This window comes from Naegleria lovaniensis (assembly GCF_003324165.1).
Source record: "Naegleria lovaniensis strain ATCC 30569 chromosome Unknown tig027, whole genome shotgun sequence".
Taxonomy (NCBI): domain Eukaryota; phylum Heterolobosea; class Eutetramitea; order Acrasida; family Naegleriidae; genus Naegleria; species Naegleria lovaniensis.
Genome location: NW_025407849.1, coordinates 1 through 14,621, shown reverse-complemented (window position 1 = coordinate 14,621; position 14,621 = coordinate 1). Strand labels below are relative to the sequence as shown.

The window sequence follows — 14,621 nt, the reverse complement described above, 5'->3', positions numbered from 1 at the left end:
ATTGTCAAATACAAGCAAGCCTTATTGAATAACCTAACGAATTATGTGGAAGGGACTATGGGAAACCAAATGATAACTTCATTGTTGAAAGTTTGGTTGTCAAATTAGAAGAATTTCAATTTTCTGGCAGCAAAAATTCCAATGACAGCACTGGCAGCCAAAGCTCCAACTCCTAATAACCATCCATAGGATGATCCACTTTGTTTTGGTTTGGTTACAGTAGTTACAGTTTTCTTAGGAGTGGTTGTTGTAGTGCTTGAAGTAGTAGCAGTAGTGGTGGCCGTCGTTGTTGTGGCAGTACTTGCTAATTTCTTCTTCTTTGTCTTTTCATCTTGTTCTCTGTATTGATGATACAAATCAACTGTTTCAGCCTTATCATGAACTACACTTCTAATTTCTGATTTTTCCCCAAAGAATTCATTCGATAACTTTTCCAATAACTGTTCATCAATTACGGAAGCTGTGGAAGTAGTTGCACTGTTCACTGGTTTTGTTTCATTTGGTGTAGGAGTGGCTGTTGATGAAGGAGTCACGTCATCATTGGCGTCTTTAGGTGCTTCTTGCTGAGAAGTTTCTGGTGAAATTTCAGTGCTTGACAATACTTTTTGTAAAATGTCTTCTGGAGTAGATGTTGTGGCTTCTAATGCAGCTGTTTCAGGAATTGGTTCAGCAGCAACTTTAATTTCTTCCACAACCACTACGGGTGATGATTCAATTAAATCTTCCACATTTTGAGTGACAGGTTGAGATTCTTCAACAGTCGAGGTTGCATCAACGTTCTGAATGGCTTCATTGGTAGGTTTTTCCTCATCCTTATTTCCAAACTCAACACTTTTACCCAAATCTTCGTTCAATTCAAAATGATCCTCCTTCACTTGAATAGCATCGGAATTTAATTCAACTGTCGTTGATGTATTCATGAGAGAGTTTGTCAATGAAGATGGTGGGCTTGAAGCGTCTTCATTCAAATTTTGCATCATGCTCTCGCTCAAAGCTTGCACACTATTGACCATGACATAGTCCGAGGTTGAGATTGTGGATTGAATGAGATTGTCAGCTTCACTGTCTTGTGCTGTTGAAGGTGATGATTCTTCTGGAGTGGTTGTTTCTGTCATGACCTGTGGTTCTTGAGATGATGACTCTTGAGTTTCCTCAACTTGAGTTGCAGGTTGTTGTTCCTCTTGTTTAGAAGCTTCATCAGAAACAGGCTCATGTGTTGATTCAGGAACAACAGTGGAGGACAAAGCATCATCGGACGATGCTACAATCACCTCTTCCTTTACTTCAACTGGTTCCGTAACGCTACTTTCAGTGGTTGATTCCTGAGTGGTTGAAGACTCTTCTTGATCCACGGGTGATGAAATTGGTGTTGTATCAGTCTTTTCAGTAGTAGTAGTTGTATGTGTTGTTTCTGAAATTTGGATCATCTCATCGGATGATGGTGGTGTTTGAACTTCTGATGGTTGTTGTTGTTCCACTTCTTCATCATGATGAGCCTCAATCACAGGTTTTGGCTGCTCCGTGGATTTATGATGGGTTGCGGAATGAGAAGAGGGAGTAGTAGTTTTCTTCTTTTGAGTTGGTGTATTCTTGTTCTTGTTATTGGTCTTTTTGGTCATCTTTGTGAGCAATGATGATGATGCAGATGATGATGAATTTTTTTTATTCGATTGGAATTATCCAAATTCGATTTTTAAACCAATCAAATTTTCAAACGATGCTAAATAATAAATAAACAAATTAAGAAAAATAATGTAAATTTCAACAGAAAGCAGTAGTTCGTGTGTGTTGAGTGTATTAGATTCACACGAAGAAATTAGTAGTTCAATCAATAAATGTTCCTTCGTTCGGTTTATTATTTTCAATTCAAAAATTCAAAAAAAATATTGCCATGTTTCAAAAACAATTTCTCTACAAACACACATCGTTCGGGTCATTGCCTTCTCAAACCCGTGAAGCGTATACACTGTTACGACAATTACTTTCTCTCAAATATAAATTTCCTCTTCCTATGAGGAATAAATATGTTCATAATGTTAAAGAGTCATTTTCTGTGGTAACCTTGTTCGGATCCGAGCAAGAGCAACGACAATTATTAAATAATGTTTCCAAACATGATTTACCATTGCTCCGAAAATTTACAGAATTACCTGAAGAGGCTTATACTTTGTTTGATAAGAGATTATATGCACCAGAGCTGTACGAACAAAAATCAACAGATCATCCATCTTCCACAACTACGGAAAGTAATGAGAAAATTTAGAAGAAGAACATTGGATAAATTCATTCCTATTCGTGGATAGAGACATTGTGTTTTTTATAATATTTCAAGAAATTACAATGGAATCATTATTAATTCTAAGCATTTCAGAGAAGGTAAGAAGAGGAATCTTTCAACAACAAGATGATGTGAAAACCATTTTTAATTTTCAAATTTAATAATATTCAATAATGATAACAATAAAAATTGTGGAACGATTCAGAACGATCAGATTCATGAAAGCGTCCACAATGTGATCACTCTCTCTCAATATTCATGAATCTTTTTCACAATGAAATCATAGATATACAATTCATATTGTCTCTTAAACTCTCGATGACTATACTTGTTATAATTTACAACCATATACACGACAAAATACAAGACCAGCAATCCCAAAAAGATTATCCACAACAACAAGATCCGATCTAAATATTCCCAACCCATGTAATACGAAATTTGTTTAAATTCAATGAGGTCATCCTTTTCATCATCATTCGTATTCCATAGATTCGCTTTACAATATAAACCCGAAGTAGCCTCCATGGAATTGGGAATACATGGCACACAACGATGCACATAACACTGTAATAATGGTACGGAAGGAGGATCTAAGGCTTGACAAGGATCTTTCACCATGATGGAGTTTTCAGAAAAGTCTAAGGAGAGCTCACATGATTTCATGTAAAGAGGATGAGAAGAGATTGGAACGCATCGTATGGATGATAATGAGGAGGAAGAGGTTGTTGTATTGGTTTGTAACGAATTGTAATAATTGATGGGACATGGTGAAGCAAATATGGAAGAAGAGAGGCTTTGAGAATGGATGACCGTTATCAAGGACGATTGTTGAGGATTAAGGAGAAGAAGAAGACATTGGAAAAGGATGAACCAAACACACCACTTGTTGCTCATTGTTTTTGCAAAGCTTACAACTGTCCTTAAAAGCCTATTAAAAAGGAAATAGGCTTTTAAGGACAGTTGAATAACAACGCTTGCGGTCGTCAAGGTCAAGTTTGATGACATTACACAGCCGTCCATTACATGATTAACGAAATCAACATTAGATTTAAATCACTCCCTTGACACTGTCAGTTCTATGGAAATTGGGTTGGCGCCAAAATTCTTCATTCTTACAGTTTTAAAAAAATAACGTTCAACGATCGTTGAAAGACCTTTCTTCTAGCGATAATATTTTGTTTGTCATTTCATTAGTATCATCATCATCATGTTATTGGAAATGAGTAGTAGAAAAACGCCTCCGATTCAATTCATTCCCACCTCAAATCCAGTCCCATCTCCTCGGATATCTCATCATCAAGCAATATTGATTAAAACGAAACCACCTCAAGAGGAAGATGAAGCAAAATCATCCCGAAATGATCAAGGCTCAAAAAAGAAGAATAGTGCAAGGCAAAAGAAAAAATTAGAGTCTTCTCAAATCATGTCCAATTCAACTCTCTCCAATATTCAAGATTCATCCCTCAACACCATGATGAATGGAGATGATTCATTCTTCATCACACGAGGACCACAAATTCAATTTCCAGCAGTAAAGAAACAAGGAGGATCAGAAAAGAATGTAGCACCCTCCGAAGTGGACACGGCGTTGGAAAACAAAAAAGCAGAGTTACAGAAAATTCAGCAATTACTCGAGCAAAAACGAAAAGAATATGAAGCCAATGACATACAATGGAAGGAAAAAGAGCTGGAGCTGACGAAAAAGAGAAATGAGCTCGATTCTGGTCACAAGGAAATGAAACAATTCAATCAAATTAATGAATCAAAAATTGACAAGTACTATCGAAAGGCAATGGAAGAACAAAAACAAAATGAATCAAAACGGCAGCAAATTCAAGATCTTCAAGCCTCAATCATTCATCTCACCAAACAAAAGAAAAAGAAAGAGAGTGAGCTCAAAAAAATTCATCTCTACCAAAATTACCTTAATATGGTTGCTCGATATGACAACAACACCTTCGAGGATGATATGGATAAGATTTTGAAAAGACATGAAATTTTGCACAACTCTTCAACAGATTTGGAGCATCAAATTGAAACCAAGAAGCAACTCATCAAGCATGAAACAAATGATTTGAAAAACTTCCAAAAACAAGCACAAAACAAACTCTACGAGCTCAACGTCGAATTGCAGCAAAAGAGACAACTCTTAGAAAAACTAAAAGCAAAAACCTATAGTCTTGAATCAGCATACTTTCAACAAGATTTAGCCAATAGAAAATTTTCTCAATTGTATTCACAAGTGGTGATGAGCATTAATAACTTACATCAACGATGTGTAGAAACACGAAAATTTAAGCCAACCCAACAACCCAAATTTGTGACAGCTAGTAGAATTGAAAAGAATGTACCAGAGGAATTTAGACAATTACAAGCCATACAACACAGAATACAAGACGTTGAATACATGGTCAATGCTATGAAAGTAGAAGCAAAGGAATAATAATGGTGTTATGGCCATAATGAAAATCATCTCAATTAATGTCACAATGAACTCTCTTCGTGGAGATGAGTTTGGCAATTTGACAGAGAGAGCAGCAGTGAGAAATGCAAATCCGATCATGGATGCATTGCGAAGAATAGAAGAATTGATCCAAGTCAAAATGAGTTATTCATTCCATCATGATTTGAACACACTATTTCCAATTCTCCTCTTCAAGATTAAATTCAGTGTCTCCACCTGCAGCTACCTTCGATGTGACATGTGAATCACTGGCACGTTGAAAGTTTTGAGAAGTCGCAGCACTATTCGTGGCAGACGAATGAGCAGGTTTCTTTCGTTCAATTTTGGGCAGTTTTGGATTCAATGAATGCCAATCATGCACTTCATTTGGATTCTCGACATTGGCATAGTAAATATGTTCCTCTCCGTCTTCCTTGGATGCCAATTCTTCAGCAGCATTTTCATCCAGTGCTCCTTTCCAATAATGATCATAGAGATTGACATGTTCAGGTCTTTCAAATGGAATTCCATAATGTTGAGTTATTAAAAGTCTCTTTTCAGCTTCATTAATCTTATCTTGAATGTCTTGAGGATTGGTCAAGTTTTTGTTTTCTCTAAATAATTTCTTTGCTTCACTGATAATGTATTCCTTTTCTCGGAGCACTTCTGCTTCATCCTTGGTAAAATCGTTATGATCTTTTTCTTTGGAAATGAATTGTGCTTCATAGATTTTCTTATGGAAGGCAGTGATGGTGTGATGGTAGGAGAGTTTTTCCCAGGAATGACCGAGTTTGAGAATTTGTCGGTATAATGAAAGAACACGTTGTTGTTGGGGTGAGAAGGAACGAGTGGTGAACATGATGATCGGGCGGTCCGAGAGAAGCGTAGTAGTAGACTTTGGTTGATAAAAGTATGATGATTCAGTTTCCTTGTTTAGAACGAAATGTGTTCCGAAAGTAATTTTGAAGATCAACGAATAATTATTATTTGATAATGAAATAAAAATAATGAAAGTGATGAATGATGCAACAGCGGCTTGACACTTTTGTGATTACTATTTTTTTTAATTTGTGAATTTGGAATGCATTTGGAAATTCTTCAATTAAGTACAATTGACACCAACAAGCTTTGAAATCTACAAACATTTTCAATTGAATTGTTTAGGAAAATTTTACTACTTTCTCTCACCTGTCAACTTGTGCAATGAATAAATATAATCCACATTGGCCAATTGCTCTTGTACCTTTCTCATGAGCACTGGATTCTTTCGTAAATTTTCATAAAATGTTTTTGCAAGGAGAAACTTGGCCTCTGTAAAGTTTGGAGCCAATTCTTGCTCCCATTCCTTATCGTTGATGAAAAGTCCAACTTTGACCTTCTTTTTACCATCTTCATCAAAATATTGTGTTAAAAATCGATATTCAATGTAGAATTTGTCTTTCATTTCAGGTTGTTGCTGTAACAAGTGATGTAATAACTGAGGATAATGAACATCCTCTCTCAATACTGTGGTTTCTGCTTGAATATATTGAGCAATTTTAGGAATCATGATATTTTCAAAGAGTTGAGAGACCTTATTAAAATCGTACTGTGACTCGACAAGATACAGCACAGCCCTCACAGCGTTGGCATTTGCAATCGTTTCCAATTGCTTTTCAATGGGAATAAATGGTTCTTGTTTCATCAATGGCTCCATATTAGCGCTTGAATTAGTGGTACTACTCGAGTCATTGTTTTGAGCTGTTGTTGTTTCAGAGTTTGGGATAGAAGCAGAAACAGAACCCTCTTCATTCACAGTTGTCGTCGTAGAGTTTTTCAACATATTCATTGGAGCTTCGGCCAATAATCTTGAAGTGTCAAACAATACAAATTCACTCAATCCAATCTCTTTAGCAATATGTTGCAAAATATCATTCCTCAATCGATTGAAATAATTAAATTGAATTTCAAACTCGGAACCTCTCTTCTCAATATTCAAAGCATCCTCTAAAAACCATCTCAAATTCTTCTCCGAGGTATTCTGTCGTTGTTCTCTGTACTTTAAAAAGAGATACATGAATTTGTTGCACAAGGTCGTGAAGAGTTGCCCACCCATCGGTTGATATTCGTCATTACATTGAGAAAGAACACTTGATGGATCCTGAAGAGTACTACTGCTACTGCTCTGAGAATTATTAATATTTTGAGAATTTGTAGACTCGAAGGATGAGGTAGATGAATAGATGGATGGAGGAATAAAACTAATATGAGTCATTGCCTTTACAAATTGATCCAAAGGTGTTTGTTCAATACCAAGTCTCTCTAACAAGGATTGAGCCTTCTTCATATATTCCGAGTCCATCAAATTGGAAAAGAAGAAGTGTTCTTCTTCGGAGAGTTCTTCTTTTGCCTTTTTGAATGGAGCAAACCGTTTCTCAATGAGTTGTTGTAAGAGTTGTTTGGTCGTCTTGTTTACATCGACTTGAGAAATGATTTGATTGAATTGTTGAATGGAATGTTGTGTTTGTTCGGAATGTTCTTGATGAAATTTATGTTCAATTTGATGCTTTTTGGGAGTTGGTTCTTTCCTAGGATCATATTTGATTTTAATGACTGTGGTTTCATTGCGTTCAGTTAAACTCTTCTTTCGGAATGAGTGGAGCGAGAGGGAAAAGTTTCTTGAATGATTGAAACATGTTGATAAATAATTGTGTAAATGATGTTGTGGATGGAATACTGTGGTTGTTCTTGTTTGCAAATTTATCAAATAATTTTGATGATGATGCTGCAAATCACAAAACATCCTCATTCCGAAACTTGAAAATTTCTTGTTATTGAATTTGTGCATTTTTTTTCTTGAGTTTTTTGGTTGAACGAAAGATGACCAAGAAAACCCAATCAGAGGTTGTTGGAAGAAGACATGTGCTCCAAATTCCAAAACATCAACTGATCCTTTGGCTAACAAGATGTTTTGAAGCTTTAGAGACTCCCTAATGCAAGGCTTCTTAGAAAACTGAGCTCAAAAAAAAAATGAAAAACAACACTGGACCTCTACCAAGCGCTGAGCGAGTACTTGCAATTCCCATTCTTCCATCATCGACTAAGCCTTTCTCATCATGTCCTTGTTTATATTCTTCAGTTTTTGAGTTTCCATGAGGTACAGAATTTACGAATGTCTTGCAGAAAAGCAAGGAACTTGTAGATCGGGTTTATATCTTTTTCCTACTTCGGTTAACCCTTTTGGCATAACTTTGGGATTACACATAATGGCATACAAACATATTTTGTTTAATTGAATGGGCACATTTTGTGGATTCGGCTATTCTCTCAAAGATAGCTGAGGTGATTGATAAATATGATTAAGGTTGCAGCTGTTCCTTGAACGCAGAGGTCGAATATTATTCCATCCAGCCCATGTTGCACAATTTGAAAGCATTCTATTAGTGGATATTAATATGGTTCCCAAAAGTTTTTAATGAAATCCTTCTATATAAAGAGGTCAACAATTGTGAATGATGAAGTGGAGTAACAACGAGCGCAAATGAGGAACATGACGAGTATTTAAAGTGTTTTTCTGTAACAACCTCTGCAAGTGTGGTCACAACTAAAATTCTTTCTCAAACTCTTTTTTCCAAGCTAACTGAAGGTTTGAAGCAAGGAGAGAGAGTTTATGGAGAAACATAATCTCTCTGAGAATGAATTTGGCTAGTATTTTACAAGATCTATCGTCTGCTCACCGTTCTGCGCAAACTGGACCGTAATGATATTACGCACACAGAGGATTTCATAATCCAATGCCTTGCAGTTTTTACTCCAGAAATGGAAGAGAAAGTATTTGATTTGTTATTTCACATGGGTTGCAGTGTAGAGGTTGTAATTGATCAAAATACATTTCGAGTTTGCTACGATCAATGTTTGGCACTTATTCGTAAGCACAAAGGAGGCCTTGAAAACTTTATCGTTTGCTACAAGATGAACGAATTGTAAATAAATCATCGAGTGCACAAAGTATCTGAGAAGCAGCATCACCATACGATACGACTCGCGACTGTCTTCATCAATCCTTACTGCATTCTTGTTTGATAGAGACTCTTCCACACCGTTTTTTTGGATGCATTATTTTGTACTTACATTAAAAGTACCCTCTGCAAGTGTGTCCATTACAAAGCTCATGTGATCATGGTTGATTCAATGGTCCAACGACAATCTATCCTTCGGCGCGCGCCACTGTTATATACAGCAATGATTGTTATCATGACTAAAAAAGAGAATACTGATTGTTTCATGAAGAACCATTCATTACTTTTTAATGGACAAACCAAAGGGCATTAAGGATAAGGTCACAAGTGCCAAATGTCTTCTACCAAATTCTGAGCCCACAACGCTTAATATTAAAATTCCACCGAAAATTAAATGTAGTAATGCCAAGAGCCATCCAAAAAGTAAGAGCCACACAATATTTGCAATCCATAACATGGTACCGTGCTTTTCTCGAGAGTTGAACATTAATTCTCGATGTTCCTTAATACTTTTAACACTATTTGATTTTTCCAACGTCGATTGAGGAATGGGCGAACTGACAGATGACAGTCGATGTTTGGAACTCAAATGTTGCATCATGGCCTGACTCACAGTACTCGTACTAGCACTCGCCAATAACTCACTATTACTCTCATTCAATCTCGATAACACATATTCAAAAGTTTCCAATTTCGTAAATGGAAATGACATAAATTTTGCAATTCGAAATAATTGTATGACACATGGCAGCGAAAAACAAAATCCATAAATCACAAAAATCAAACAAGCACTAAAACCATAAAACAATGAAAATAACAATCCTCCACTCAATCTCCATAACCAAATTCTCGTTTGAACGAGAAATGAATTTTCTTTTAACACTTGCATCATTTCCACAGAAATTTGTTGAGAATCTTCAAAGGTTAAAAACGTATCTGTGACTTGTCGTCCTAGAAATTGTAATGCCAAATCGCTCCAAACCGATTTGTGTTTATCAGAAGAAGAATCATGTTGTTGTTGTTGTAATGAATCTTGATTCGAAGGACCATCGTCATCTAACATTTTCAATTCATTCAATGGATGGGAATGTGACATGATTTTCACACTTGGAATTCCCAAGTCAACGTCTTGTAACATGACTTCGGATAAATCTGTGGGAGTGTCTTGTCCAGAGGAATCGTCAAAACCTTTTCGGAATTTTGAAAGAGTGGGTGAAACCAAATTGGATTCATGATGCAATGATGAAAGTGTGGACATGTTGTTATTTTGAACCAATTCTGTCGTTGGGATATTTGATTTTACAAAATTTCCCATACTTGTCATTCCATAATGTAATTCATTCTTTTCATCGTTGATGTCATCATCATCATGCTCATCATCATGAAAAGAGTTTTTTGGATTTTGAATTTCATTTTCCTCTTCATGAAGATAGTGAGGATGATCGTCGAGAGAGGCAAAAGAATCTCGATATTCATCGTCGAGTGTGGTAGTAGTGACAGTGTCAAGGTCGTGATGATGTCGTTCGTCCATCATTTGATTCGGAGGTGTTGTCCATGAGTGGTGGTTGTTCTCTTCGAACATGGTGGAATGATGAAAATCGGATTCAGACATTTTCAAGACAAGTGGTTATGTTGGGAAATTGGTTGTTGTTATTGTTGATGAATAATCGGTTTTTGGAGAGGTCTGTATTTTGTGAAGAAGCAAAAGTAGGCCACAGGTGTTTCAAATTTTTTTTGTTTGTTAACGACTTTTTTGACAGTTGACGCGGCTGATTACGAATAGAAGGTTTTTGGATTCTCCTACCACCAAAGCTATTTAATATCAATAAAACCAATACCACAACAATTTTGAATGAGATACAACAATTCTTTTGAATTTTCTTTCAATGCCTTCCAATCTTTTTGCTTTTTAAATGCTCTCTCTATTTGCGAAATGTTACCATGTCCAGTCGTGACAATGAATAGTGAATTTTCGGAAGCTTCCTCATATAGTTCGGAATAATATCGATCAAAGTTTCCTAATATTCTCAATAGTTCATTTTCAAATTTTTGAATGGTTGTTGTGTCTTGTTCATTTCCTGTTTCTTGAATGAGCTGAAATAATTTGTTGACATTTTTTGCTTCGTGACCACTTCCAGGAGATCCAATCGGATCGTATTCATTCTTTTCATAAAAATAACCAAGTTCTGCGAAATGGCTAAATACCAAGTCATATTCCGAGTTGGAAACAAACTTTTTTGATTTTTGACATACTTCCTCGTCGGTGGTGCAAGGAATGGCATCAGAAAGAGAGCCAGAAAGAATTCCATTCAAATTATTGGCTCGATCGAGCATGACTGATCGCTTCTCACCGTTACTCAAAAACTCAAACACATTTTCCTGTGCGTAAAAATCTTTGGTTCGCTTCTCTCTTTTGTGAACATGTTCAATACCGTGTTTAAGAACAAATTTGACTAAATCTAAAGCTGCTAAGGCGTCTTCAATACTGTCGTGACCAATTTTCTCGGCATTGTTATGTTGAATTTCTCGTGAGAGATATTTCATAGCAAGTTGTTTCAGTGATTGCTTGTATTTGGTTCCAAAATTTGACGAGCTGAGAAATATTACTGAAGTGTCAATCACTCGCTTGTGACAAATTTTCAAACAAATCAAGTCATTTTCAAGAGAATGGCCGAGTAAAATTGTATCATGTGAAATAAATTCCATAATTTCTTTCTGAACATCTGCGAGAGTTGTTTGTACATTTTCTAACATTTCTTTGGTAATTCCGCTGAACATGGTTCTGTAGTCAATTATTGGGTCTTTTGGCTTCACTAGTTTGTCATAAACTACTTGACCATTTTCGTCTACAAAGGTAACTCGAGTAAGCTCGTCTCCATTTTTGGTGAGACACATTTCACAGTCGAGCGCAAGAATTTGATGCTTCTTTACAGCACTCTTCCAGTTGAAGGTTGCAATATAACCAGAACTAGTCAATTCCTCTTCGCTTGTAAAAATTGGATAATTATTCTCGGAAAGCTCGTCACTGGATAATAATAAATCTTCCAATTTTGTTTTGTTTTCGTCGTGTTCAACATTTTCCATTTCATTATCTGCCACTTCTGAATTGGTTTCAGCTTGTTGGTCATTTTCAGAAGGATCTTGCAATTTGGTTGAAATTTCTTTTTCTGCGAATACAGAAGTAACTTCAGTTGTCGGTAAATGATGACTTGAGGATGATGAAACTGTTGTTGTCGATTGAGATGACACTCGTTCAATCACATTTAGTGTACCGCTCATGGTACTGAAACTGTACGATTTTCGAGTATTTTCTTGATGACTGGTACTGCTCGTACTGACAGTTTTTTTGGTATTCTTTTCTTTAAAGAAGGAAATACTTCGCTTAAATAATCTGTGTAGAAATGTTTTACGCCAATAATTGGCCGTTCGCTTCTCGGTGATCATGGATAAATTTCCTTGTTCAGCTGACCAAGGAGGATTGATTTGTAAGTAGGGTTGTCTTTTTGAAGGTATTCCGTCTGGTATCACATACTTGTCCATAATTTTCCCAATATTTGGTAGATGAGATTTGTATTTTTCAAAAACTTCCTTACTCAAAGAATCAAAATGCAAAATGATGACCTTATCAATGAGACCCATATTCATAATATGTAACCATCTGGGAGTGAATAATAAAGCATCGTATGTTTCATGATGATCGTGTTGGTCCTTTTTTTGAAGCGTTGTGCATGAATGTCCCATAAGAGACCACAACATGAGATTTTGAATATCATTCACCGTTAGAAATCGTTTTTTCAATTCTTTCAATTTGAAGGTGAGAACAGCTTTGGTGTCGCTTCCAAAGAGTGAACGTTGTTTTTCAATTCTTGAAAGTTTCTTTTGTAGCGGAGTGAGTGGAGGAGCATGTTGGAGTACGGTAGAGGAAGATGAAGAATTTTCACCTTTGGTTGATGAATCATTATTGGTTTGTATTTTCCGTTTCTTTGAATTTTCTAAATTCTTGGAATCTTCTGTATTCAAATTGGATGATGATGGTTCGGATGATTCCTCTTGTTGAGCTTTTTTACGTTTCTTTCCTTCATGGTTATTTTCATTGTTTTCAATACGATTTGTTTTTTCATCATGATGCTGCTTGCTCGTATCCTCATCGGAATGACTTGTTGTTGTTGCTTTTAAAAAATTAGCAATTCGGTCTTTCAAGTTCATTTTTTTTGAAGTTCCATTTTCGTCAATAATGAATCCGAACTGTTGTTTTTTGAATTCATATAATTTATTAAATAATTTAGATGTAATATTACAACCAATATATTTGACACCTTCACTGCCTATTTGATTGAATCCACAAAGAAGTCAAATTTTAAAAATTTACTTGGACCACCATTCATTGGCACTTCCCTTATAACAAAACACATTTTTAAATCCCAAGTCATCCAATAATTGTGCAGCCTTCTCGGCTCTTCCTCCCAATTTACAATACACAATAATCTTCTTCTTATTTGCAGCAGAAGATGATGACGAATCGAGTACGGAACGTTTTTGAGAAATTGAAGTTACATCACTCGTTCCTCCATATCCACTCGTGGCCAAATCAGAATGAGCATCCGCCATTGGCTTATCAAATCCATACACATGTTTGAATTGTTTGGCATCCATGGTCAATAGAGCTGGACCCAAATCATTGATCGGAATGTTATGAGCACTGTTATGAATGGCTGGAAGATCGACCGATGTAAATTCTTGATTCTCTCGAACATCAATGAGGACAAAGTCTTGATCGGGAATTTGGTCGTTGAGTAATTGTTGTATTTCGTCCTTCTTGATGAAGGAATATTGAAGAGAGAGTTGAGAGGAGGAAAAACATCGCATGATGTTGGTGCTGTTGTTTAGGAAAAGTTGAGGATGGGTGTGCGTCCTCATCATGGATGATGAGTACTTTTTGAGAGAAGCTGGAAGAAACATGTAGATGAATCGCATTCCAATCATTTTTTTGAGTTTTTTAATTTGACACTTCCTAACAAGGTACTGAAATTTCGAGAAACTTTTATGGTGTTCAAAGATTGCACCATTTGATTTTTGAAGTTTAAAGAAACAACATTTCTTTGATGTAACGTGTTTTGAGTAAGCATCTCCTGTTTGATGGATTATTCTATTCAAATATTTAATGGATTTACCACCTTGCTAATTCTTCCCAATCATCTATCTTCGTGACTGATGGAGAGATATACTTTTCAAGTCGTTTCGAGTGAATATGTAAATTCACAACTTGAGGTGCAGAAAGTGATCCCTTATTGGCTGATGGAACCAAAAACAACTCTTTGAATCGAAGTGATGCATCCCTTGATTTTCGCCACTCTAATCGATGGTTTCTTGGATCTATTAATCTTGAATTCTGATAAAATGGAATGTCTGGATGAACATGCGTTCCTGCAAACCATTGACCCAGCACACAGGCATCAAACAACATTCCTGCTCGATCGTAGATGCAATTTTGTCCCTTTTCAAAGAATATTGAAGGTAGCTCCACAACTTCTCGACTCGAGTGGTGTTTTTTGGCAACATAGGCATACACAATGGTCATGTCATTGAGCCAAGCGCACCCACCTCTTCAGAGGCTTTTTCAGAACCCATTGCGAACACTTGTAAAATGTAATCAATGAGATCCAACATGGCCTCTTGATTCTGAACAAACATGAACGAAACCACTGCTTGATGAGGTTCAGCAAAGGGCACCCCAAATTTTACGCTGCATTCCTGTAAGGCTTTCAATACTTGTTCTAACTTGACGTAAATGAGATTATCATTTTCCAAATGAAAAACATTTTCAAGTTTTTCAAATTTCATCACGGCATAAACATAGAACAATCGTTGAAGAGTGAATTGAACAAAATTCTGATTACCA

General features: G+C 36.2%; 10 protein-coding genes across 10 annotated transcripts; 2 read left to right on the top strand and 8 right to left on the bottom strand.

Annotated features, from left to right (window-relative positions):
• Positions 1–104: 104 nt before the first annotated feature.
• C9374_006247 (uncharacterized protein) lies at positions 105–1,619 on the bottom strand (the record flags this gene model as incomplete). The annotated part of the gene is made up of 1 exon (XM_044696086.1): positions 105–1,619. The coding sequence occupies one exon, from the start codon at positions 1,617–1,619 to the stop codon at positions 105–107; it is 1,515 nt and encodes a 504-aa protein (XP_044546938.1).
• A 272-nt stretch (positions 1,620–1,891) lies between these two features.
• Positions 1,892–2,263, top strand: C9374_006246 (uncharacterized protein; the record flags this gene model as incomplete). The annotated part of the gene is made up of 1 exon (XM_044696085.1): positions 1,892–2,263. The coding sequence occupies one exon, from the start codon at positions 1,892–1,894 to the stop codon at positions 2,261–2,263; it is 372 nt and encodes a 123-aa protein (XP_044546937.1).
• A 264-nt stretch (positions 2,264–2,527) lies between these two features.
• Positions 2,528–3,175, bottom strand: C9374_006245 (uncharacterized protein; the record flags this gene model as incomplete). Its single annotated transcript, XM_044696084.1, has 1 exon — positions 2,528–3,175. One exon carries the CDS (start codon positions 3,173–3,175, stop codon positions 2,528–2,530), a length of 648 nt encoding a protein of 215 aa, XP_044546936.1.
• A 313-nt stretch (positions 3,176–3,488) lies between these two features.
• On the top strand, positions 3,489–4,724 carry C9374_006244 (uncharacterized protein; the record flags this gene model as incomplete). Its single annotated transcript, XM_044696083.1, has 1 exon — positions 3,489–4,724. One exon carries the CDS (start codon positions 3,489–3,491, stop codon positions 4,722–4,724), a length of 1,236 nt encoding a protein of 411 aa, XP_044546935.1.
• A 193-nt stretch (positions 4,725–4,917) lies between these two features.
• C9374_006243 (uncharacterized protein) lies at positions 4,918–5,583 on the bottom strand (the record flags this gene model as incomplete). Its single annotated transcript, XM_044696082.1, has 1 exon — positions 4,918–5,583. The coding sequence occupies one exon, from the start codon at positions 5,581–5,583 to the stop codon at positions 4,918–4,920; it is 666 nt and encodes a 221-aa protein (XP_044546934.1).
• Positions 5,584–5,898: 315 nt separating this feature from the next.
• C9374_006242 (uncharacterized protein) lies at positions 5,899–7,551 on the bottom strand (the record flags this gene model as incomplete). Its single annotated transcript, XM_044696081.1, has 1 exon — positions 5,899–7,551. One exon carries the CDS (start codon positions 7,549–7,551, stop codon positions 5,899–5,901), a length of 1,653 nt encoding a protein of 550 aa, XP_044546933.1.
• Positions 7,552–9,002: 1,451 nt separating this feature from the next.
• Positions 9,003–10,334, bottom strand: C9374_006241 (uncharacterized protein; the record flags this gene model as incomplete). Its single annotated transcript, XM_044696080.1, has 1 exon — positions 9,003–10,334. The coding sequence occupies one exon, from the start codon at positions 10,332–10,334 to the stop codon at positions 9,003–9,005; it is 1,332 nt and encodes a 443-aa protein (XP_044546932.1).
• A 200-nt stretch (positions 10,335–10,534) lies between these two features.
• Positions 10,535–12,928, bottom strand: C9374_006240 (uncharacterized protein; the record flags this gene model as incomplete). Its single annotated transcript, XM_044696079.1, has 1 exon — positions 10,535–12,928. The coding sequence occupies one exon, from the start codon at positions 12,926–12,928 to the stop codon at positions 10,535–10,537; it is 2,394 nt and encodes a 797-aa protein (XP_044546931.1).
• Positions 12,929–13,087: 159 nt separating this feature from the next.
• On the bottom strand, positions 13,088–13,705 carry C9374_006239 (uncharacterized protein; the record flags this gene model as incomplete). Its single annotated transcript, XM_044696077.1, has 1 exon — positions 13,088–13,705. One exon carries the CDS (start codon positions 13,703–13,705, stop codon positions 13,088–13,090), a length of 618 nt encoding a protein of 205 aa, XP_044546930.1.
• Positions 13,706–13,889: 184 nt separating this feature from the next.
• Positions 13,890–14,621, bottom strand: C9374_006238 (uncharacterized protein; the record flags this gene model as incomplete). The annotated part of the gene is made up of 2 exons (XM_044696076.1): positions 13,890–14,216; positions 14,324–14,621. Coding segments are annotated over 2 exons (625 nt in total), but the record flags the coding sequence as incomplete, so codon positions are not given.